Here is a 25,051-nt window from a genome sequence, read left to right as displayed (position 1 = left end):
CTACGTAAATAAGCATGGGCATGTTAATGACTAGCTGTAGCTCACGACTTCGTCTACGTAGAATTGAAAAAAACGTAGCTTTTTAATGGTAAAAGAATTGTTGAAATTGGCCCAATCGTTTTTAAGTTATTTCAATACATACAAAAATCACAAAATACAAATCTTTCCTCTTTATATTAGTAGAGATATCCCCATTTATCTAACCTAGATATTGGCTGTCAATGCCCATGCCTATATGACTGACAAGGAAGTAATCGTATATTACGTCTGAAAAAAAATTAGCTTTTTAAATACTTTCGGCAGATCTGGTATCGTCAAATTTATTGCAACTGCCAGAACATATTCATCTTACTAATATTAAATGCGTAAGTAAAGATGTATGGATATTTATTAGAGTTTGTAGCCTAAACTGAACGGAACTTGATGAAATTTGGCATAGGTATAGATAGAGGACAGTCTGGAAAAACACATTGGTTATTTTCTTCTGTTGTTTTTTTTCCAAAACCACGCAGACGAAGTCGCTTGCGTAACCTAGTTAAGAAAAAATTACTTGTGTGAATATAATTGCATTGCCATGAATTAACAATGTTTCTAATAAACAATGTCTTCCTTTCTACACCTAAAACTTAGGTTCTTACAGTCTAATTTTTAGGATGTAATAGTAAAACCAGTTATATTAAAACGTTATTTATTGATAAGAAAATATATAAAACAAATCATATCAACGTGTAACAATCATAAAATTATTATCTAACGACTAGCTGTTCCCGTGCGGCTTCATCCGCATGAAATTATGAAAACTTTATTTCATTGTTACATCTGTCAAATTATCGATAGCGAATGTCAAAATGACATGACATGACCAACATTGACAATCTTGCTTCCTTTATGTTGGCAGCAACTTATGGTCCTTTCCCACATTAGGGTTTTTATACAAAATATTTACCCCTTAAGTGAATATATAGCCTAAAGCGTAACCTTAGTGTTGGGCTTTTTTTAAAAAAAAGAATTATTCAATAATATGCTGTTATTACTGACATCTTAGGGAACAAAGAAGTGTGTGTTTACGCTTTATTATAATAGTATAGAAGTATAGATAAGAGAATTATATAGATAAATATACAACAAATAAAACACTTTTGTTCGTTTGTAATTTTTAATGTACACAATTACATACATCACAGAAACCTTTCTACTTTCTGAAGTGCATTTTTTTAAATTAAAGTTTAGTTTTTTATTATTGGAAAGCGGTGTCAGTTTGTGTGTCATAAGGTATCATGATGGGGTCAGTAGATGGCATGAGCACGGTGGCGGCGAGCGCGGGGGAACGCTGCCCATCTTTTAATAGCAGGACTTTGAGCAAGGCGCGCTGCCCGCCCTCGTGAGTGACACCCCGCAGGAATACCTCAGGGTTTATATTTTCATCGAATATCTCTTCCACTTTTGTTGGCAGACGTAGTTGGGTATTCGGACCGAGGAGGGGAACCTACAAGTTACATAACTTTAATCTGTATTGTTAGGAATAACATTAGTACCGTGCTATAGAATTGGCGCAACTCTAGATTATCGGCGTAAACGTCACGTCCCTAGCTGACAGCTGTCAATGTCACTAGAAGGATGGATAGATTGGCGCGCAACTTGAGTCTTGACGAGAAATGTTGCTCTGAGTTAAAAGCAACAGTATCAATTAAATAAGTTGTCTATATATGATAGTCGTAAGATACAAGTTTCTTACCACGATTAGGTGTTTTAGCTCCCGATATATATTTATTTAAGAGCTGTCGCCCGCAAACTTCGTTAGCGCAAATTTGGACTAACCGTTACGCCATTGACAGCGCTGAATAAAAAAAAGTAGCCTATAATATGTCTATGTCAGCTACCCTACAGTGAAGGTCTTGTAGAAATCGGCGCAGCCGTTTCGGAGATTGCTCGGAACAAACACGGCAAAGACAAACAGATAGACAGACAGACAGACAAAAAAAAAAAAAATGCGATTTTCGTTATCAGCAACGCAAATATATAATTTTCTTGAAATCTGATTTTTTTTTTATATTACAAACAGACACTCCAATTTTAATATATACAAAATATAGATAGATATAGATTTCTTCTCTGCAAAATATCGGGAGCTAAAACACCCCAATCGTGATAAGAAACCCATATTTTACAAAACTAAACGTTCAAAACTGAATATACGAACATTTCGTATACGTTGCTTTCCCGCTCATTATCTTTGAAAAGAACAAAGACAATTTTTACTATAAGCTTTACGATAAAAGAAGAAGGAAGAGGGAGACACTATAGTTATATAAAGTATGGAATTTGTTAATAATTTGTTGGTTTTTTTATTAAATTTTAAATTATTTCTAAGACACTCCTGTTTATTCACAATATCATAATACTGGCGTTACAGATAATGTTGGATAAAAATTATCCAATTTTAATTTAGTGGCTAAAGATAAGATTAAAAATATATAAAATCACTAAATGGAATTTTATTTCCCAAGAAATAACACAGTTTATAGAAATTCTTAATTTATTATAAAAAAGCAGGTCTTCCTTAAATAAGAAAAAAAGGCGAGGTAGATTTTACGGAGGAGGAGACTATAGGAAGAGGAAATGTCCTTTTTATGTGCGTCTCCTCCGTCAATGAAGGGTAGGCAGCGCTGCGATTGCGGATGTTTATGTGCAGCTGTCGCTTTCCATTTTGATGGATTCAAGCCGCTTGCTCGTTTACCACCTTATATTATAAAAAAAGGGGGAAATACCATATTTCTATCCTGTTTTCTGCCATTAAAATGTGTCAATAGCGGTCACTTCGCTAAGAATTCTTAATATAAAAACAGTACAAACAAACCATTTACAAGTTTAGGATTCTACCGTAGTTTCTTACCTTTAAGTAAGGACTATATAGCTTGTAATTATTCTCGTTGGCGAGCAGCAGCAGCGCGAGGCCGGCGGCTGCGTGCGACCTGCTCCTGTTCTCCAAGATGAGGGTCACACGAAACACGGGGCCTAGACCTTCCACCTGGTATAAGTTCATTTTTTTGTTGAATTTAACAATTATATGATCTTTAACCATTAATTCGATAATGTCCAGTGTGATAAACTAATAAAAAATAATAATAAAACTAAACTAAAAAAATATTTAATATCTCAAAATAGAAGTACTAAAAAACACTTTTTTTTCGAAAAAAAAAATCGGCATCGTTGATGTTTTTTTTTGCTTGCGATAGATTGCTATTAAAAAACCGTAGGCGTCTCAATTTCAAACATATTTAAGAGAAAATTTTATAAAAATACTAGCTGCCGCCCACGACTCCGCTCAAGGGATTTAAAATTGTTGATTAGTAATATGTGTTCTTAAAGGTTATATTCTAAGTCTAGGTTGAATTTCAACAAGATTCGTAAGTCTAAACTTTCGCATCTACAAAAAAAATAAACTTTTATTATTACAAAAGTAGATAGTAATAACTTAATTACCTCAGCAGTAAGCCGTATAGGTTCTAGAGCCCCCACCGCTATAGAATTATCAGACTTAATATGTACTTCTAGAAGAGTCTTAGCTGCCAAAAGTCTTAGCCTATTTAACTCGTGTTGAAAAGTTTCATGCATTTCTGAAAATGTCAATAGAATCAAATTATAGCAATTTAAAAAAAAAACAATTTAATAAACAAGATTTACAACAAAGGATTGTTTATTTAAAAATAATGAATAAATTATTTAAAAAGTTCTACATTGTATTTCTCATACTGAAATAATTAATTTGAAAATGTAGAACTTAGGGTCTACTAAATGTCTCTGAGTGCAATAAACTATAAAACTTACCGATAGCATTTTCTCGTTCTCTAGCGGACTGTTCTAGGAATAACTTAGATCTTTTAGGTATCAGCCAAGGTTTTTCTGAACTGATATTATCAATGGTTACATCCGCACTTGCTTCTGCGTTAAAATCCGCTGTTCTCTTTAGTATTTTCAACATTAGATTACCATCTAAGAACATAGAATATTAAAAAACAAAACGAAAAAAAAACACTGAATAAAGTACATTTTTTTCTTTTTACTATTATAAAAACTCTTTATTCGAATTCAATTGAAATAAAAAATATTGTCACTGGCTGATATCATTGTCTATGGATTTATTTTAAACAGTTCACGTTTTTAAAACTGTTTTTAATAAATGCATTAGTACAGTAAATAGTAGTACAGTAATTTTTTTAATTATGTTTCTTATAATTCCTGATTTCAATTTAATTCTAACTATACAAATAACTTACTAGCTGTTACAATTACAAATACATTCTCCTCTTGTCCGAGTTGTCCAAATTTCATTGCAGATACCACTCCTAGAACAAAAAAACAGTATTAGAGTAATATTACAATAACACTTTGGTCCTTCGAGTCAGACAAGTTTTACTGAAAAGCTTCTAAATGTTGCAATCTATACTAATATTATAAAGAGGAAGGATGTGTATTTTTGGATTTTAGTATATACTAGCTGTCGCCCGCGACTCCGTGGATTTGAAGAAACAGAAGTGAGCACCCTATGTTCCAAACTATCCTTTCCATCTGTACCGAACTTTCATTCGTTTTAACGACTAGATACAAACTCTAACAAACGTCCATCCATCTAAACTTTCAACACATTTAAAAATTACGAGATTTCAAAAATTCTTTCACCGTTTAAGCTACGTTACCAGTGAGTAACATTGGATTTTTTTTATGCCGACAAGTCGTGAGTAACAGCAAGTTAATAATACTGGTACAAACCTTTTATAAACATAATATCTCTGCGTGACTTTCCATCGTACAGATGTAAATGTCCCGACGCAAGAGCGACTGCAACCAGAGTGGTACCTAAATGCATGATAGGTACCAAAGTTAGGGCTACTGGTCTATGCTCTAGAATTATTGACCATTGTTTTTTACCCTAGAATAAAAATACTGGTTATTTTTTGACTTTGGGGAAGTTTAAAATAAAAAAAAAACCTAGTTACTTATTGACTATTTGACTTATTTAATTGGATATATATGTAAAATATGACAAACAACATATTACTAACATTATACATAAATATATGTAATATTCTATATTGAACTTTGATAAAGTCAATCCATACTACAATTATGAAGAGGAAATATTTGTATTTTTGTATGTATTTGATTCACGTTAGTTTTAACGTGAATCAAATACATACAAAAATACAAATATTCCAGTAGTTTTACTGGGCCTATTTTAAAGATTCTTTCACTATTAGAAAGGTATTTTATCTGTAACATAGGGCATATTTTTTTCAATTATGCGCGGACAAAGTCGCGAGAAAAAACTAACATATAAAAATAATTTCATCATATATGATACCATTATTCTTTGTATGGAATACATACCTTTTTGCTATAACAAGATAGTGTATTATTGCAACATATAACAAATATACTATTGTCTATGGGCGACACTTCAATAGCAACTATATGTTCATCGGTACTAAATAGCAATTGACCTTCCTTCCACTCTCTCTTCAGGAGACATACTGATTTTTCTCTGAAACATTTTATTCACAAATCAGAAATTATCATCACCTCACTCATCCCCAGCAAGGGTTCAAATCTCTAAATTACCTAAGATTACCCTAAGTTAGGCGCGACTTGATACTGTGGTGTCCCACATAATTGAAGGAGGGTTATGCCCTTTATGGGAGAATCCCACATATCTCTCATGCCTGTCCCTGAGGCACAGATGTTTTAAAAAAAATTAAGAGTGACTACAGCCAACAACCACTTTGACCCACTGCATATTGATTGACAACTTTCAAGTTAATCAATAATTAGGATTTTGTTATTGTTGATGGTAAATATAATTTTAACAAATAATAGTCAAATCTGTGCATTTTCATTAGAAAATAAAATACTATTAGCGTTGCAGTGAATGGTATCTAAATGTAATAATAAATTATAACAGTTAAATTGAATTTCTATAAAATATATGCAGTTATGTAAAAAGAAACATCTTGATGTCGTATTTGGTGCATACTAGTGCATACTGTGTCCAAATTATATTGTTTGGGTATTACACAAAAAAATACAATTAAAAAATATGTGCTATTGTGGAATTTCAGCATTGTGACAGTGCAGATAGAAGTCAATTTACACCTGGTGCCCACAGTCAGTCTGTAATCAACATTGTATAGTCCTGTCGCTACAATTTGGTATGGTGTATTCTTCACTGCACATAATTTTGCCTGAGTAATGATTCTATTATTAGCAAAATTGCACAATTTCATGGTATACATAGTTTATAGTTACTAATAAAATCATCAGAGAAAATTATTCATGTTATGGTATGAAAGAATAAGTTTAAAAAAACTTACCACAGACATAGGTGTGAAAGTATTTGGATCTAAAATAATAATTTCTCCCTCCTCACTTCCTACAATCAGACAACTAACACCATGTTTGTCTATTGAATTAATTTTCATTGTTGTTATACAAACTATTTCAACATTTTTTCTAACTGGCAACTCTGTTAACTGCTCTAGATACTCTATTCTTTGTTCAAAATCAAGATCTAAAAAGTTGTGAGACTGTTTGCTTAACACTTTCTGTGGTATCGCTTGCAGGCTTGCTGTTAGACCTTTAATAGACTCTTCATTATGATTTATTGGATCTATTAACTGAAAAAAATTAAATCATAATAACAAGGGTTTGATTTGATGGATTAATGTTGGTTAATATGTATATCCAAATGGCCTGATTTGGAAGAACACATAGGCTACTTTTAACTTTTCTATTAGTTCCAACAAAGTAATGCATATAAAATTAAGGATTTCTAATGTCCAAAATTTATACACTGAAGTAATTGTTATCTATCTTTTGTTTATACAGAAGAGAAGGTACAATATGTTAATATGTTTTTCGCTTATTACTCTTTGAGTATAGTATTTGTTCAATATCTCTCAGAGACATCAAAGAGAAAAAAAAAGTTAAGAATGTATTTACCTGTCTCCATATTTCTAATTCGCAACTATTTTGTTCCACTGAAGGTAGATAATATTTATAAAACAGTTTCATATTCCGATATATGTAAATGCATGAACTCATTGCTATTGCTATGACAGGACATGGACGAGGCATTGCCTCACTGGTGTAGAAGCCAACTACACTTAGAGGTAGATCAGGGAGCACTAAATCGGACATCTGCATTGCTCCTCTAAATATCTGCAAAAGGATAGAACATTATGTAAATTATTGGCGTTTTACATTACAAGACGGGGGTAACGTTTCTTGTAAGAAAAGTTTTTAAATAATTTACCTTAAGTTTAGGCATTTCCTCTCCTCGCCCGAAATCTCCAACTAGAAGCTTATACTCGTTATCATTCTGAAGATCAACCAAAGCCAAATTTGAAGGCAAAGTATTAAGATTTATTTCGTCTGTTCCAACCTCCACATCTAACCATCGGCTCATTGTGATTTGAGCTTGTTCAAAGAATTAATAACCAAAAAATAATAATATCTGACGCCGAACCTAAATTAATTTGTTATGACAGCATTGCCATAGCAACAATGGCGATAGGATTAAGTGTTGCCAATGTAAATTATTCTTAGACACGAAATTAAAAGTTGCTATTTTTTATGAAATTAAAAAATGAGTTTTTTTACTCAAAATCAATAAAAACGCATTTTCTCTCAAACTTAATTGTTATTTCCAAAATGATATCAATTGATTGTGACTTAATACATGGTTAAAAGTTAACGAATCGTACTAATTTTTATTTGAGTCCAATCCGTTACAAAAACCTTTATATGTTTTAAATAGTGCATCGCTTTCGAAGTATTCCTCAAAGCACTACATTCCTGATGACTCATCAGTAAGCATTTTACCGCATAGCTCGCGCGTAGAAAAGTAGTTTTGCGAGTTTACCTCTTGTTTATTTTGTGCTTGTCGTGATCGAATGGCGAGCCTGAATCATTGACCAGTTCTGTTCAAATCATCAATAAGTATTCAACATTATGTCGATAATATTACATTATATTCATATATCTTTATTTTTCTTATTTTATACATTTTACATAATTTATTAAAATACCAAACAATAAAACGTATTTTAAACGATTATAAATAAAAGTATTTTAATTTTCTTTGAATTAATTTCTATGCTATAACGCACCTGCAAATTACTACATTGAATATTAATAAGTGAGTAGAATATGCAAACGCGCCCTCGAAGTCTGTCAGTATTGAGCAATAAATCCGTCCGGCCTCCACCGTTTTTTCCCAAGTTATTTATTTACGTTTAATGACGTTGAGCGTTATATGACTAAAAGACGTTCAATAGTTTTGCAAAATCGATATTGTTAGGCCTGCGACTAAACACAAAGATTCACAAAGATTTACGCTTCTACCAATTAATACGCCATAATATTTTATAGTGAAAATCGATTTGTATCTTTTTTCACGGTCATGTAGCTTTTCCCTACCATTTTGTAGCAGTTGTTCCGCGATGATCGGTTCATTACGCTCTCGATATTATCTGCAAAGTTCTAAATTCAAATTAGGTTCGTTAATGGTCAATTAACATACTTCTATGATTAATAAAAAACAAAGTAAAAAAGATAAACTAATTGTGTACCTCTTTCTGTTATAGCAAATGATGAAACACAATACAAAATTGTTATTTATTGAAACTGCTTGCGTTTCAGAGTTTCATTGACCTCGGAATATAAAAAATACAACAAACTCATAAAACTAGAAGAAAAGTAATTGAAGATCACTATCGTGGTTTCAATTATTCAGAACTAACTAAGTAATCTTGTTTCGGGTAACTAAACGTAAATTATTTGCGAATCTGGTTGATAATTATCTATTCCAAAGGAAATAAGGCTTACCATATACTTCAAGTACCAATTTACCGCTAGTATCCTTTTTCGGAGTAGAAATAAAAGTAACTGGCAATCTTTTTATTCACTGAACCATGTAACAGGTGAGCGAGTTGATAAAACCCTAAATTACTTTGTTACGTTGACAGAGCGTCAAGTAGAAATCTTAATTCATCAAACAAACATTTAGTTATTATACAAATACAAGCTGTCACTGAAGATTTTGATAGGCGTGAAATTAAATCATAGTAATATTATAAATGCGAAATTTTAGATGGATGGATGGATGTTTGTTAGAGTTTGTAGCTTAAACGGCTTGACAGATTTCGCTGAAATTTGGTATAGATGTAGAGGATAGTCTGGAAGAACACATAGGTTACTTACTTATATTTTTTTTAATTCCACACGGACGGAGTCGCGGGCGAAAGCTAGTGAAATAATAAAGAGTAAAGCTTATGTTACTCATTGACAATGTAGCTTTTTAATGGTAAAAGATTTTTTGGAATCGGCCCAGTAATTTTACAATTATTTTACTACATATGAAAATACAAACTATTCCTCTTTGTAATATTAGTATAGATATAGATATAGAAGATTGGTTATTTAAATAATTTGTATCTACCATTCTTTATTTCAATCAGTGTATTGTAAGGTCATTGACCTTTGCTATGCCGAGCGGAAATCTCGCATTGATCCTTAGGAAGAGGAAATTGTAACGGTGTAAGTACATATGTTGCATCACTACTTGTAATTAATATGACGAACATCATATCAAATTGTTTTTATATAATTCTTACGTATGAGAAAGTCATTTGCAATGCCTACTAACTGGCTAATTAAATCTAAAAAAATGTATTGCTAGGATTTTATTTTGCAATTTAAGGTTATAAAATAACGAGCTGTTGTCTGCGACTTCGTCCGCGTGGTACTAGAAAACATATGAACTATATAAATAACAAAAAGCTACGTATCTCTCGGGAACCGGATATTTCTCTGGGATGAAGCTTATCTCACGTTTACTCCAGACTTTGTTTTATATCTGCGATAAATTTCAATAAGATATGTTGAACCGTTGCAGAATGATCGAGTGAACATTAAAAAACTAAATTAATTAATCCTACGGGGACCGTAACTATTTCCGGGATAAAAAGTAGCCTATGTGTTCTTCCAGACTATGCTTTAAACCTGTGCCTAATGTCATGGAGATCCGTTCAGCCGTTTAGGCTACAAACTCTAACAAACATCCATCCATCCATCCATCCATCTAAATTTCGCATTTATAATATTAGTAAGATTAGTAAAATACAGTCTCTAATCTTATAATATTTGCCATGACCTAAAATTGTTTATCTTAAATTATATTTCAGTCACACAATTGGACATAATAAGGTCGGTGTTTGCAGTTTCGTAGCTTATCGAACGCCGCATCCGCAAATTATTTCCTCCGCAGCTGTGTACTGATAGCATAGCTTACATTGGACCTATAGGTTTGTTTAACATACTAGTGACCAGCCCCTGATTTACCTGGGTGCTAAAACAAGTGACTATCAGTGGTTTTAATAGTGGTAGAGCCCGCTTTAACATCGCACGAATGGGTCGGCTCGCCCGGTGTAATACCACGACCACACAGAAGACAGGCGTGAAGTGGAAGCAATTTCGCGTTTCGTCTGATTAGTGTGGTGCCGGAGGCCCAATTTTAGTCCCTTTCCCTTTCCACTGTTTTCTAAAGAGGAAAGGATGGGAAGGAAAAGTGGATTATACGGTGGAGGAGACGCATAGGAAGGGGAAGTGTCCTCTTTATATGCGTCTCCTCCTCCGTAAATTAAGGGTAGGCAACGCATCTGCAATTGCAGATGTTATGGGCAGCGGTCGCTTGACATTTCATTGGATTTAGGTGACCACTTCCTCGTTTGTCACCTTATATTATAAAAAAAAAATATCTATCACGTCATCGAGCGGAGTTGTAAGCAGTCAAATTGCCATTATAAGCTACAAGAATTCCTGATTTTCGTACTTTATGTTTTGTCTCCCAACTTATTGTAACTTATTCGAATATGTGTAACGGATTTTAAGTAAACCTACATATGCTTGACTCACCTACGCAAGTGTCCTATTTATATGACTGTGAGTCGGGCAAATAATGAATTTCCATATATGACACAGAATCACAAGATTTTTTTTAAGATATTAGACATGTAAAAATTGTTTGTTTTTTTATCATAATGTTATATCGAAAATGCGTAGGTGGTATAGGTGGTATGGTGGTATATTAGGTGGTGGTATGCGTAGGTGTGATATAAAAATAGTTGTAGTTTACGTATTGTGGGGCCAGGTTTATTAGCTTTATACGTATTTGGAGACGTATGTTCATGTTGACGCGACGTGCGCGAACATTATAAGGTCGAACACCCGAAGGTTTGTTGACTTTGATATTGCTCAGGGTTGCCAAAATTACTTACATGTTTTGACCTATTTTTTGGAAATTTCGGTTTCCTAGATTTTGCAGAAAACCGTAGAGATTACGTCCAGATAATCATGGATCATGATATATTTTTAATGTATTATTCCCGTGCATAAGTGAGATGTCAATTGTTTTTAATCGGAGTATTTCGGGTAAAGTTAATCGAGAAGGTTTTTTGATTATTTAAATAATGCTTATGCAATTATAATCTCGTTCATAATACGATACTTACGTTAACATCTATGTTCGCCAACGTCCATACCACGTTGAATACACCGGTTCTCGTCCGATCACCGAAGTTAAGCAACGTTGGGCGCGGTCAGTACTTGGATGGGTGACCGCCTGGGAACACCGCGTGATGTTGGCTTTTTGCATTTTTTTAATATTCAAATGTCACAATTATTTTTTAAAACAGAAATGTCAAAGCGTAGTAGGAAGTCATTGTATCAATTAAACATCGATGTTGGGACATCAATTTACACCCAGAGCGGCTAATTCAAACGTGTCAAGTAACGCAAGCGGTGTACACATCGTATTATGTTTTACTTACACATAAAGGCATAACCGATAATAAATTCGCAGGGCATCGTTGTTACGGGCCTCTTGCGACACAAAACATTAGCTTTCGATTCCCACAAGGACATTTCAAATGGTCCCATAGTTGTCGGTTTGTCGATTCAAAGCACGTCACTATTTGACATTTATCGGACACGGCGCAACACTATGGTGCAGATTGTATGTCATTTTGTGTAACGGATGACCTCTTGACGTGTTTGTTTTGGGTACATCTTGTTATGGTTGTGTTACGGGACCGACAATTTTTTTTAACGATTTAATTTAAATTAGTTTAAAAGAATACACTTAGAGCGAGAGCACACTTTTGACTAAACTATGGCACAATTGTTGCGATTGTTTCGCGGCCAATTCAACTGTTTAGTTGCACAACTAAAATCGAGTAATGTGCGCACCTCCATATAAGCTTATAAAAATTAAAGCAGGAATAAACGGTCTTAATACAAATAAGACGAGTAAACACTACAGGGAAATGCTTGGCAAGGCATCCCATTTTAGCAGCAAATTTATATAAAAGATCAAAACTGAATAAGCAAATACTTAAATATCATTTAGAATTATTTCTGCTAACTACTTGGGTTTCCCTGTCTTGATTAAAATTCTATACGACGCTTCGTAAAATGCAGCTAAATGCTGAATACAATTTAGTTTTGTGATATAATTACATTGACTGTATTTTTTTTTAATTGCCATAATGTATAAAATGATTTAAAAAATAAGTACTGGCTGGTACACTTTTTGTCTTTTTTACCTAATTATATTAGAAAAAAAACAATCTTTATCTAATCTATATTCAGTCCTCGTGCACACAATGAAGTCACTAACCGAATCTTAGTTTTAAATGCACACGCTGTTATCTGCCACAAATGGTTTTCACGAAAAATCTATTTGTAGTTGTATTAAATTTCATCTCGGCTATCGTCTTGAATATTAACATTGGTGATAAATATAAAATTCTCTCGATATCTTACTTTATTTTTTATAATTTCAGTCTTTTTAGTTACATTTTAACCCGGACAGACTCAGAAGAGTAACATTTTTCAAGCATTCGTGTCTATCTAATCTAGAAAATTGAGGCGATTTTGACGAGTTTACAACGATTATTCGATTATTCCCTTGACGGACTATTCCTAACTGTCAACCCCGCTCTGCCCTACGTATAGGAAGTTTCATCCGTCCCACCTTTTAGTCGCACTATCACCAATATGACAGATGGAAAAGTTATGAAATAAAAAGAAGTTCTATTCCTTTGTCGCAAAAGATGGGACTGATGAAGCTTTTTATTCTGATCTGTCTCCACGTGGGGACAGAGCGGGTTGACGGTTGGGAATAAACCTCTTTACTACATGTATGATCAGTCAGATGTTTGTGGTAACAAAGTTTGATAACGTATAGAACAATTGTTTGCAACGATATACAAAGGTAATATCGAGCCATTTAATGATATGGACACAGGGCAGTGTGAATCATTCGGATACCGGGAATTCCGCGTTGAACGGTGGCGAGCTCTTATCCACATCTAACTACTCTGTGGCATCCTGGCACTGCATGGTACAGAATGATCGGCCGTTTTTTAGTTTAATTTAGCGTTGATTGTGTGTTTAAAATCTCGTTATTATTTTGGTTCGATATAATTCTAGTAAGAAAGCTTACATGTGCCAAATGCTAGGACAACAACATATGGAAAACCATAATCTCTGTTTACATTTTAACTTTTCTTCTATACAAAAGTGCGTAATTTCCTTATGACCGGTTTCTCAGTTACAATTAACCATTCGTTAGTGTTATCTATTGATATTTTATGTTAATGTTTTTGTATGTATTGAAATAACTCAAATATTACTGGGCCGATTTCAAACATTCTTTCATCATTAAAAAGCCACGTTATCTTTGAATAACATAGTCCATTTTTATTTTAATTTTACGCGGGCGAAGTCGTGAGCAACAGCTTTATAAAATAAATGGAAACTTTAGCATCCTAGGGTTAAAAAAACTTAACTACATATCTATTCTGATCCAATACAAGCTCGCTTAATATGTATGTATTGAAGGCCGTAATGATGTTTGATTTACAGTTTGGCCAATGGTTCTACTGCATTTCTGAACCTCGAGTACTGTAATACAATAGAGTAACCGTTACTTTCCACTGCTAAAACATGTATACGAAGAATATTGTTTTCTCTTTATTTTGAAAGAGATTAATGCTGAGTTGCTTTAGCACGGGAACAGCTCAGTTCCCGTGCGGCTTCATCCTCATGAAATTATGAAAATTTTATTTTTTACATTTGATAAATTGTCAATTGCAAATTTCAAAATGACATAACATGACAAACCTAGGCAATCTTGCTTTCTTAATGTTGGTATCAACTTATGGTCTCTTTCCCACATTAGGATTTCGTCCAAAATATTTAGTATGAAAGTATATAGCCTAAAGCGTGCCGTAACTGTAGGGCTTTTTATTAAAAAAAAAAAATTATTTAAAAATATGCTGTAATTGCTGACTTCTTAGACAACAAAGAAGTGTGTGTTTACGCTTTATTATATTAGTATAGAAGTATAAATTACCTAATGAACCATTAGTGTTACGTTGACTAAGTTTCAAAGGAGTAAAACTCAAGTTACGTATTTCGGAAACGCATTTCATGAATTTAACGAACCAAAAACACTAAAAATGGTTTAATGTAGAAACCACCTATAAGATAGTCATAGAAATAGTTAGCAGAATATATTTCTATTAATTTGTTTTTACATTTAAAAAATAACGTGTTTCTATTTCGATTCAAAGCTTTCAAGAACAACATAAAAACAGTTATACGTGTTTTTAAATGTAGTTCCAAGAGTGAGGTTATAAAATAATTTCATGTCTCTATAAAAGGACTTGCAGAATCTAATTTAAGATCAGGTTAATGCCATAGCATGACAAGAAACGCCTTTAATCTTTATTGTGTTTACATAAAGTTGATAATCGTACGTTTCTTTTGTAACTTCGATTTTAGTTGAATTGCTTTCAATTCACTTTCCTATGCTTTCCAATAACAAGGGAATGCTGTTTATTGAATTCATTTTAAATACACTTCTCACAGTTAGTTCGTAAAACCATTTTTGTCCTAAAACATAGCAGTAAATGGTCGATAAAAATATATAGAGACTGTCGGCTACTGAAACGAATCTTAAATACTTCGAATTACAATTTGAAGTCAAATTTTGAAAGGAATTTGGAGTGGTGTAGGCATATAATTTAAGACAGCGTCTTAAATTACTTATTTAAATGATTTTTTAGTATTCGGCCGTTAGCTTAGCAGTTATAATACAAAGCCGGGAGCTTGAGTTGGCACTTTAGGCAGAAGAACTCCTGTTAATGAAGGGCGAAATTAAATACTTCGCCATTTTGGTGGATTCAGGTGGCCGCTTACTCATTTGCCGCCTTTTGTTATTAAAAAAGATACAGGTTAGCACACAGGACTGCATGTTCCGGGTCGATTCACAAGTGATATACAATATATGACAAAAAGTGTTTGTGGTCAGTTTATCGCTAATTAGACATATCGCAAGAGAAGTTATTAATATAACCTCAATTGCATATGTTTATTTAATTCAAATTTTCGATTTTACAATTGTTTAATTTGACATGTACATGACAATCATACGAGTACATTGTATCCGCCCACATTTGTATGAAGACGCAAATGTTTAATGCCAAAAAAAATTTAATGTAAAAAATATTTAGTTTTTATTTTTTTTTACAAATCTTTTCATTTACATATGCAACATGTTAACATAACAACAAAAGTTAGGGCAGTTAGAGTATAAATCGTGGTCTGCTTATCACGTAACTAAAGACTTAACCTCACTATGTAACTGTCATCAGTATTCCAAAATGTAAACTTATTACGTGGGAACTTTTATTCCTCACTTTGCATTAAATTCTCTTTCTATTAAATTCTTAATACACTTGTTAGTTCCCAGAGCTTTTACGTGGATGTTACGTCACAAGATGCGCCTTTGTTTCACCTGTTAGGCCCAAATTGAATAACATTTAATTTGTCGACTGGGAACCTGCCTTTCTACCTGACTCATAGTAACAGCTGAGGCTCTTTGTAATGTCTATTCAATTTCGGATGTTATATAGCATTGTTTGCGTTAGGCTACATTACACTTTCACTATGATCGTCTTACGACTCTTGTAGTAGTAAATTAACACATATTAACTAATATAGTATGTTAGGTTGTGTATTAATAGTAAACTATTTTGGATAAAGATTAAAAAACTGGTGGTTTATTATTTTCTACTAGCTCTTGCTCGCGGCTTCGTCAGCGCAGAATATAAAAAAATACCTTTTATGTTTGTTTATATGCAATCAGTCTTATAAAGTAAAAAAATGTTACTCATTGATTATAGCTGAACTGCGACTTACAAATCAATAGAACCACTATTACTTGTACTCGCTATAATATCAATTGCTTCTCATTAGAAACCAATAGTCATAATAATTATAATGACGTAATAAAAACGTGATGATACCACAACAGATCTGAAAGAAATCTATTCTCCTGTCACAGTGATTACGAGCCCTTTCACTTCTTACCTATCACTTTTAGGCAACGGGCGTAAATGACTCAAACGATAATGTAATATCGCTAATTCCACACTTATCTATCGTTATGTGAGAGTTTTATGACGTCAAAAAGATATGAACGCTCTCTCTATTCGACTGACTGATAGCTAATTTAACCTCATACAAAATATTTGTATTGTTACTCCTATAAGTGTTGGAGTAGTTAACTTGATAGTGTTTTATATTTTTACTACCTTTCGCCAGCGACTCCGTCCGCGTAGAATTAAAAAAAAAGTGAGTAGCTTATGTATTCTACCAGACTTTCCTCTACGTCTGTATCAAATTTCATCGAAATCCTTTCAGCCGTTTTGACTACAAATTCAAACAAACATCCACCCATCCATCTAAACTTTCGCATTTATAATATTAGTATGATTGTCCATAATTACGTAAATGCGATTACATTTTGTCAACTTACAAGATCAGTTTGCAACATTGAAATTCTTGAGACATAAAATTATAGGATGGTATTAGGTCAGAATTAAAGTCTTAAATCATCCACCATTTTTCTTTTCATAGGATTCAAATAAATCTAAGTTTCTTCTAGATAAATCTAGGTGCAATCGTTGGGTTGTGTGTTTATCGCCTTTCTTCTGTAAGTCATTAATCGTCGCTAAATGTTCGCCCGCGGGGTACCCTGCCAACTTTATACCAATTACTTTCTCATCATAAATTCCCTTATCTCTCATTCATCCTTTCTATACAATAACAGTAATAATAAAAGATTAGCGATGTAATTTTATATCTTCTATCAAAATGTCTAGAGATGTGTCATAACCAAGAAGGTATACTTCTACTATCTAGAGAGGAAATGTGTTTTAGCCGTTGTACAAATTGAACGACAAACGAGACACACGTACCTTTGGACGCCGTAATTTGGCATTTTAGAATTGCCTAAATTCGAGACACGCCACTTTGTTATAATCCTATGTGTACCACAAGTCCATCCATCTACTAAGCACTTTCAAATGTACGTGTTAACAAATCAATGAAGCCCTTAGTTTCACATGATTAAGCAAGGGCTTATGGGCGAATGTAATCACTTCGATCGTGGAATGCCAAGCACTGCAGCCGTCGATCGCAATGTGTTTGTACTGCGCGCACGTCTCTATAAGCATTAAAGCGGTTTTATCGCATCAATATTCTGTTTAAGAGACATCGGACAAGGCGTTTGTTATCGTCACTTGGTCGCCTGACTTTCTCTTGCTGTTTGGATTGTTTTAGCAGGTGCTGTAACGTATTAGCGCGTCTTTAACGATTTAATTGCTAGGTTAACAATGATTTTTCTTTTATGTCTACTTTTGCATGTAACTAGCTGTTGTTCGTGACTTCGTACGCGTCAAGTTAAAAAATATATACTATGTTACTGACTGATAACGTAACTTTTTAATATTGAAAGAGTTTTTGAAATCGGCCAAGTAGTTTTTGAGTTATTTACCTACAAAAATACTAATCTTCCTTCTTTATAATGTTATAAAGTATAGACTACACTAAAGCAGACTTCTAATATCTTCTGAAATTAATAATTACTTATTTTAAACTCCATTTCACTTAAAATATTTACAAATTACAATCTCCTTGCTTTTTACAACAAAGCCAGCGTAATTATGTCACCAAGTTGTGTTGATACGACATTTCAAGAATAATTCAAGGAACCCTGTAAGATGAGTTGCGGGCAACACTGATGTAGCGTCGCGTGCCAGAAGCCGTTCCGAACGCAGCGATTCCGGGACGCTCCGTATTGCATAAATTATAAAAGTGGGTAAAAGTGATCCAAACACATCGAGTGATATATGAAACGGTGCGCGATTTGACGTTGCAGAAGTACGAGAAAGTACAGATGTGTATCTAAAAGTGTTTAAAAGTTACAACTAAAATAACTTAAAAATTACTAAGTTTTAGACACTAAAAGTGAAACGCTGCTTGAAAGTGATCTGTGAGGTGTACTTTCCAATACGTCATTTAATGCGCCTTGGCGACCTCTTCTGAATATTGGTTAAACTAAATTTTTCCATTGTTGATTCGTGAAGTTAAAGTGATTTTTCTACTTACCACGTGGCCACGTGGTCAGTGATCCCGTTGTGACAGGGCCGATTTGTTGGTACCACCGGATAGCCCTTGCAGTCGCGAGTCTGACGATACTAATAACATTAAACTGCCACAACGGGTCTAAAAGTTAGGCGCCATTAAAATTTGACACATTAATTTTGATGTAAAACAGCCAACAAAATCGAAAGTACATCGAGGAGGACAAAATTTTATTGCAACAAAAGCAGTTATTTCTTGAGTTTTGTACATTAAGGTAGCTAAGATTTTCCTATTAAGACTCGTGTGACTATCGATTCCAACCTTAGTGAGCACGTGGTGTGAGAAGGAGAAGACTACAAACATATTGAAGATAGAAAACTTAAAATAAACAAAAACCGCCAAACGCTCAACAAAAAATGTCAGATAAAAAATTTGCAGATAAAAAACTGTTAGATAAGAAATTGACAGATAAAAAAATGCCACAAAAATCATCTTCGCTTAAAGGCGAGCCGCTTCTAAAGTCAAGCAAAGCACCCTCGTCAATACCGGGTCCTTCCCTACGCAAAGAGACAACTCTGATAGGAGCGCAATCTTGTACGGCTCTTCCTAGGAGTTCAGCTCCTGAAGGTGATGAGCCTAGCAAGGAACTACTGCATTTGGGACTCCCCATTCCATCACAAGAGCTTTTGGGCTCTGATGAGGAGTGGTCAGATGCTGATAGCGTAGCTAGTGCACGAGCAAGTATGCTGCCTGCGACAGGGAGGGAACCGAGCATAATCATGGACCTAACAACACAACGAGCAAATGAAATATTACAGCAAGGTAAAAATGCCCTTGAGAAAGCAGGTAACATGAAAAAAGAATGTAAAACAGAGGTAAATGGAAGTCTCCAAGGATTATACGAAATCGTCCTTTCGCTATCGTATTCGCGAGAAAAGCAAATGATTGCTCTAGAACAAGAAAAAGGGAGAGCCGCAAAAGAGCTAGTACGATGCGAGAGGGCCCATGCCAAAGAGCTCGCAGCAATACAACAGGATCATGCCGTTAAACTTAAAAAACTCGAAGAAAATACAGCGGGTGCTCTCAAGACAGCTGAACAGATCAAGAATTGGATCAATCTCGAATTGGACGGCCCCTTAAAAACCATAGCCAATACTTACAGCGAGTTAAAGGAACTGTCATCGAGACCACTACCCACAACGACAGTCAAGGAAAGAATCTATCACGCGTCAGGGGGGGTAGGACCTCAACCTATCAATATACAACTCGCTGAATTAGCCAGCAAGATGGAAACAGTTCTTGAGCAGCTACAATGTACTCGAGCCGATATTGAACGATGGCATCAACCTAAAGATAGTATTCCTCAACTTCGTGCATTGGAACTTCAGCCACACACATCCTTGATGGCTAACCTGGAAGAGGTCATTACAACGTTAAAGAATGACGTTTCTGGCTTAACTCAGATTTTACAAACAAAACAGTCTATGGCCTCTGTATTTGAATACTCAGATCCCAAATCCCTGTGTACTCACCAAAACGTTCAAGAATTGCTCGCCCCAGTACTCTGTTATTTAGGGGAAGCCAAAAAGGAGAGGGCAGAGTTGAAGGACATCTTGCAGGATAACTCACGCAGTCGCGAAGGGTCCAATGTTCTTGGTCCTGAGACGACGCTTACAGAAATTAAGCAGCAGTTGTCAAACCTCTTGTCGCGACCTGTTCAAGAAGTATCCACTGTAACGAATCTAAGTCAGGACATGGACCGAGTTAATCAATCAAATACAGGGCCCCGAATTGAGTATGGTCGCTCTTATGCCCAAGTTGCTCGCAGATTGCCTTCTGTCCCGAGATATAACGTTTTGGTCGAATCACTGGACCCACGCCACACGTCCGATGACGTTGTCCAGAAACTAAAAAGCAGTGTCAACATCATAGATCGAGGAATCGGCGTATCAGCAATCAGAAGGTCAAAAAACCAACGGGTCATTGTCAGCTGTGAATCTGAACGTGAGCAGAAGAGCTTCAGCGAGGCACTTAGGCAAGCCGATCAAAGCTTGTCGGCCAAGCAGCTGCCAAATAAGCCACCACTTCTAAAACTTGCGGGTTTGGCAAAAGACCTCAATGATGCACAAGTTACAGAGGCCATACTCAAACAGAATAAAACTCTCATCGAGGATATACCAGCTGAACAACAATACATCAAGATAATAAGACGCACCAAAGGCAGAAATGACGTTCTCACCAACGCAATTATGGAAGTAGATCCTAAAATATGGAGGGCTTTAGTGGACCAGAGGATACGAGTTGGGTACCAGGTACTTGTGGCCTATGACCAATCGCCAATTGTGCAGTGTTACAAGTGCTTAGGTTTCGGACACATGGCAAGAGTATGCACTGAGAAAGTGACTTGCGGGTACTGTGCTGACCTCCATGATACACGAGACTGTCCCAGGAGGGAAGTACCGCCACAGTGCATAAACTGTTGCAAAGATGGCAAGACCCTAACACCATCACATCCTGCATACAGCTCGGAGTGTCCCTTGTGGCAGAAATGGGATAGAATTGCTAGGTCTAGAGTAAATTATTGTTAAAGTAAAGGACATGGAGAATACACTTACTAGAATTAAAATAGTTCAAGCTAATCTGGGACGAGGATATGCGGCTACAAAAGACATTATCAGCACAGCCATCCAAAGAAAATATTCTATACTGATGCTTCAGGAACCTTATGTTGGAAACAGAGGTCAAATGTCGGGCATTTCAGGTTTGTTCCAGAATACCGATGGTCAGGGCGTTGTCAAATCTGCGCTGGTGATATTAGACAAATCAATATCTATAACCCTAAATCGAGACCTTATAACTAACAACATAGTTGCCATTAAAATCCATATCGGTAGTATTGATGTAGGACTTATTGGTGTCTACCTAGAAGGGGATAGACCCATCGACGATGACATTGATATTATAGCCCGAAACTTAGATAAACTAGGGACTAAAAATATAGTTTTAGCAGGAGACTTTAACGCCAAAAGCCCATGGTGGGGATCTTGCACTGAGGACCAACGAGGCAGCACAATCTCTGATTTTCTCGCTGAAAAAGGTTTAACAGTCCTGAATTGCGGATCAGAACCAACATTCCACACAGTAAGAGGTGGCCGGACACTTGCCAGTTACATTGATGTAACAGCAGTGTCAGGAAACTTGCTGCATGCAGTCAAAGAATGGACGGTTGATCCTGATTTTAGTCATCTTTCTGATCACAGACCTATCACTTTTGCTTTATCGCTCACTAAGTCACCCTCAATCAGACCCAAACCAACAACCCGAATATTTAACACCAAGAAAGCCGATTGGATTAAGTTCACAAGAATCCTAGAAAATAAAATGAATGAAGAAGGTATAAATAGTGACTTTATTAAGGAAATAGCGAATAAACGGGCTCTAGATCAAACTTGCAACCAGATAACAGAAATCATTAAGACAGCTTGCGAAGAAGCTATACCCAGAATCAAGGAAGACCGTGCTGCCAAGCCAGTGTACTGGTGGACACGGAAATTAGGAGATCTTAAGCAAGAAACTAAAAGACTAAGAAAGAAAATTAATAAATCTAATGAACTAAGGAAACCTTATGTAATTGAAGAATACCTAAAAGCTAAAGAAAATTATAAAAACGAAATACAGTTGGCTATAACGGAAAGCTGGAAAGGATTTTGTGCAAAACAGGACAGAGAGACAGTATGGCAAGGAATTTATCGAGTGTTAAAGGTCTGTGAACCCAAAAGAGATGACGAACTACTGGAAAATCCAACTGCTGGAACAAGGCTTAGTGCTGAAGAATCGGCAGCACTGCTAGGCCAGACTTTTTTTCCTACGGATCAACCTACCACCGACACTACTGAGCACCGAATTGTACGTGAAAAGGCGCAAGCCTTGATCTCCAGATCCAATACTGAGTCTGATTACATAATTAAGAACTGTACAAAAGAAGAGATTCTTTCCATACTCAATGATATGAGCCCTAAAAAGGCACCAGGTTATGACGGATTTACGTCCGACATATGCACAAATGCTTTTCTATCTAATTTCGACACTTTTATTGCCTTATATAATGCCTGTCTTAGAATCGAGCACTTCCCAACTATCTGGAAAAGAGCTGTAATTAAAGTTATTCCCAAACCTGGAAAAGGTAATTACAGTGTTCCGCAATCTTACAGACCCATTGGATTACTTCCTCTTTTAGGGAAAGTTCTAGAGAAACTGTTTACTCGCCGTATAACATGGACGCTAGGCTCGACCGGTGCAATAAGCAAGAGGCAATATGGTTTTACGCAGCAAAAAAGTACGGAAGATGCCTTGTACGACATTGTGTCCAAAATTAAAGATGGTCTTCGACAGCACAAGATTATAATAGTAGCCGCCCTAGACATTGAAGGTGCGTTTGATAACGCTTGGTGGCCAGCAGTAATAACAGAGCTTGCTGCCAAAAATATAGACGAGGCCACAATACGACTGGTGGGAAGTTACCTGTCAGATCGCACTGTCGAGATAAGGTATGCTGGAGCCCAAAACCTTAGATGTACGAGCAGAGGCTGTATACAAGGGTCGACCTGCGGACCTCTCTTTTGGAACATACAGCTCGACCCCTTGCTGCAGACTGCTGATAAACTTGAGGCTCATATTCAAGCGTTTGCCGACGACATCGTCATTGTGGCCACGGCATCCACCACAGAGAGAGTAGAAAAAATCACAACTGAGGCCTTAAACGAAGTATCTAAATGGGGTAAATCTTTCAAGATGCGCTTTGCTGCCCATAAAACTCAAGTCATGATAGTAACAAAAAAGTTAAAGTTCCGGGCCCCACAGCTAATCTTTCAAGGCACAGACATTGTGTTTTCCGATAGTATCAATATATTGGGCCTTACGATAGATCGAAATTTAAATTTTAATAAACATGTTCTGTCTCGTCAGCAAAAAGCAATTAGATTATATAAATCAATATCTAGAGCAGCAAGCGCATATTGGGGTTTAAATAGCAACGTCTTAAGAATTATCTACTGTTCTGTGGTGGAGCCGATTATTCTTTATGCCGCAAACGTTTGGGCCCAGGCTTCCCAAAACAAAACTAATCGTAAACGACTTGACTCCCTGGCAAGAAATTTTGCTATCAGAATTTGTAAAGGACATCGCACGATTTCCACTGTTGCCTCGTTAGTCTTGGCTGGAATTCTTCCTCTAGATCTCAGAGCAGAAGAACGTGCCACCTTGTACGAAATCAAAAGAGGGAATGAGCTCCCTGAACTGCCTGGGTATGAAGTGGAAAGAGACATCGACCCATCTCGACTTCCGCATCCCGCATTGCGACGCCACAGAGAATTTAAGATCATATCTACAGCAGATGACCTCGCTCAGTTAACTGAAACTAGATGGCACGTCTTTACTGACGGAAGTAAATTGGACGGGAGGGTCGGAGCTGCGGCTTCATTTTGGAAGGAGGGCATGGAGAATCATTATTCTAAAATAAGGCTTTCTAACTTTTGCAGTGTTTTCCAAGCAGAGCTCGCAGCTATTAGACAGGCCCTGCAAATCATTTCCCTAAAACAAAAAAGTTATGAAGCAGTGACATTACTGAGTGATTCTCGTTCTGCGCTACAAACCATAAGTGACCCCAGTTCTCTGCATCCCTTAGCTGCAGAAATACGCGAGTTGTTAACCGCCGTAGAACAAAAAGGTACAAAAATAGAAATTGCCTGGATCAAAGCTCATCATGGCCTCTGCGGCAACGAGCGAGCAGATGAGCTAGCTAAAAACGCTGCATTAACATCTAGGAAGTTGCCTGCATAAGATAAATTCCCCGTCTCATATGCAAAGTGTGCAATAAAGGATTCCACCACGCTAGTATGGCAAAAACGTTATGAGGAATATAATCCCAATAGTTCCTTAAAAATGTTCTTTAACGATGTCCAAGTAGCTTATCGAATTTTCAAAAATGACGATCATGCCAACATACGTACTCAGCTTTTCACTGGCCATGGTGGCATAAGGTCATACTTGTATAGGTTTAAGCTGACAACCGATCCAGCTTGTGTATGTGACAACATTACTGCTGAAACAATAGAACACATTATACTAAGCTGTCCAAGATATGCAAAACAACGATATGACTGTGAAAGAATAATGGATCACGCGATTACAAAAAACAACATAGTCACAATTATGGAAAATGATAAACAAAGAATTATGTTTTTAGAGTACGGGTTGGGTGTAATGCGCTTGGCAGCCAAAGCTAATGGCTCCACGGCTGCATGAGCTCAAAGAATCCCTTAAGTAAAATTTATATATATTGCAAAAAAAAAAAAAACTTGTATTAGGAAGAAAACACACATTTAGATATAAATGTTATTAGATATATATGTATATATAAAATAAAAAATAAAGTTAAAAAAAAAAAAAATAAAAAAAAAATTAAAAAAAAAAACAAGGTAAAGAACTAGAAAAAAAAAAA

At 35.5% G+C, this 25,051-nt stretch overlaps 2 protein-coding genes across 2 annotated transcripts; one reads left to right on the top strand and one right to left on the bottom strand.

The window, feature by feature from the left end:
• Positions 1-1,146: 1,146 nt before the first annotated feature.
• On the bottom strand, positions 1,147-7,546 carry LOC106103951 (Bardet-Biedl syndrome 1 protein). The gene is made up of 11 exons (XM_013283872.1): positions 7,310-7,546; positions 6,997-7,215; positions 6,369-6,671; positions 6,151-6,239; positions 5,389-5,542; positions 4,771-4,930; positions 4,278-4,346; positions 3,829-3,993; positions 3,484-3,617; positions 2,894-3,028; positions 1,147-1,486 (listed from the first exon to the last, which is right to left on the bottom strand). The coding sequence occupies exons 1-11, from the start codon at positions 7,460-7,462 to the stop codon at positions 1,238-1,240; spliced, it is 1,830 nt and encodes a 609-aa protein (XP_013139326.1). The 5' UTR covers positions 7,463-7,546; the 3' UTR covers positions 1,147-1,237.
• A 10,672-nt stretch (positions 7,547-18,218) lies between these two features.
• Positions 18,219-21,155, top strand: LOC106105027. Its single transcript, XM_013285246.1, has one exon. It carries the CDS (start codon positions 18,969-18,971, stop codon positions 21,138-21,140), a length of 2,172 nt encoding a protein of 723 aa, XP_013140700.1. The 5' UTR covers positions 18,219-18,968; the 3' UTR covers positions 21,141-21,155.
• Positions 21,156-25,051: the final 3,896 nt, after the last annotated feature.

The sequence above is a fragment of the Papilio polytes genome, unplaced genomic scaffold, assembly GCF_000836215.1.
Source record: "Papilio polytes unplaced genomic scaffold, Ppol_1.0 DF824270.1, whole genome shotgun sequence".
Lineage (NCBI taxonomy): Eukaryota > Metazoa > Arthropoda > Insecta > Lepidoptera > Papilionidae > Papilio > Papilio polytes.
Note: the sequence above shows the minus strand (reverse complement) of the source record. Positions and strands in the feature narration are given on the sequence as shown.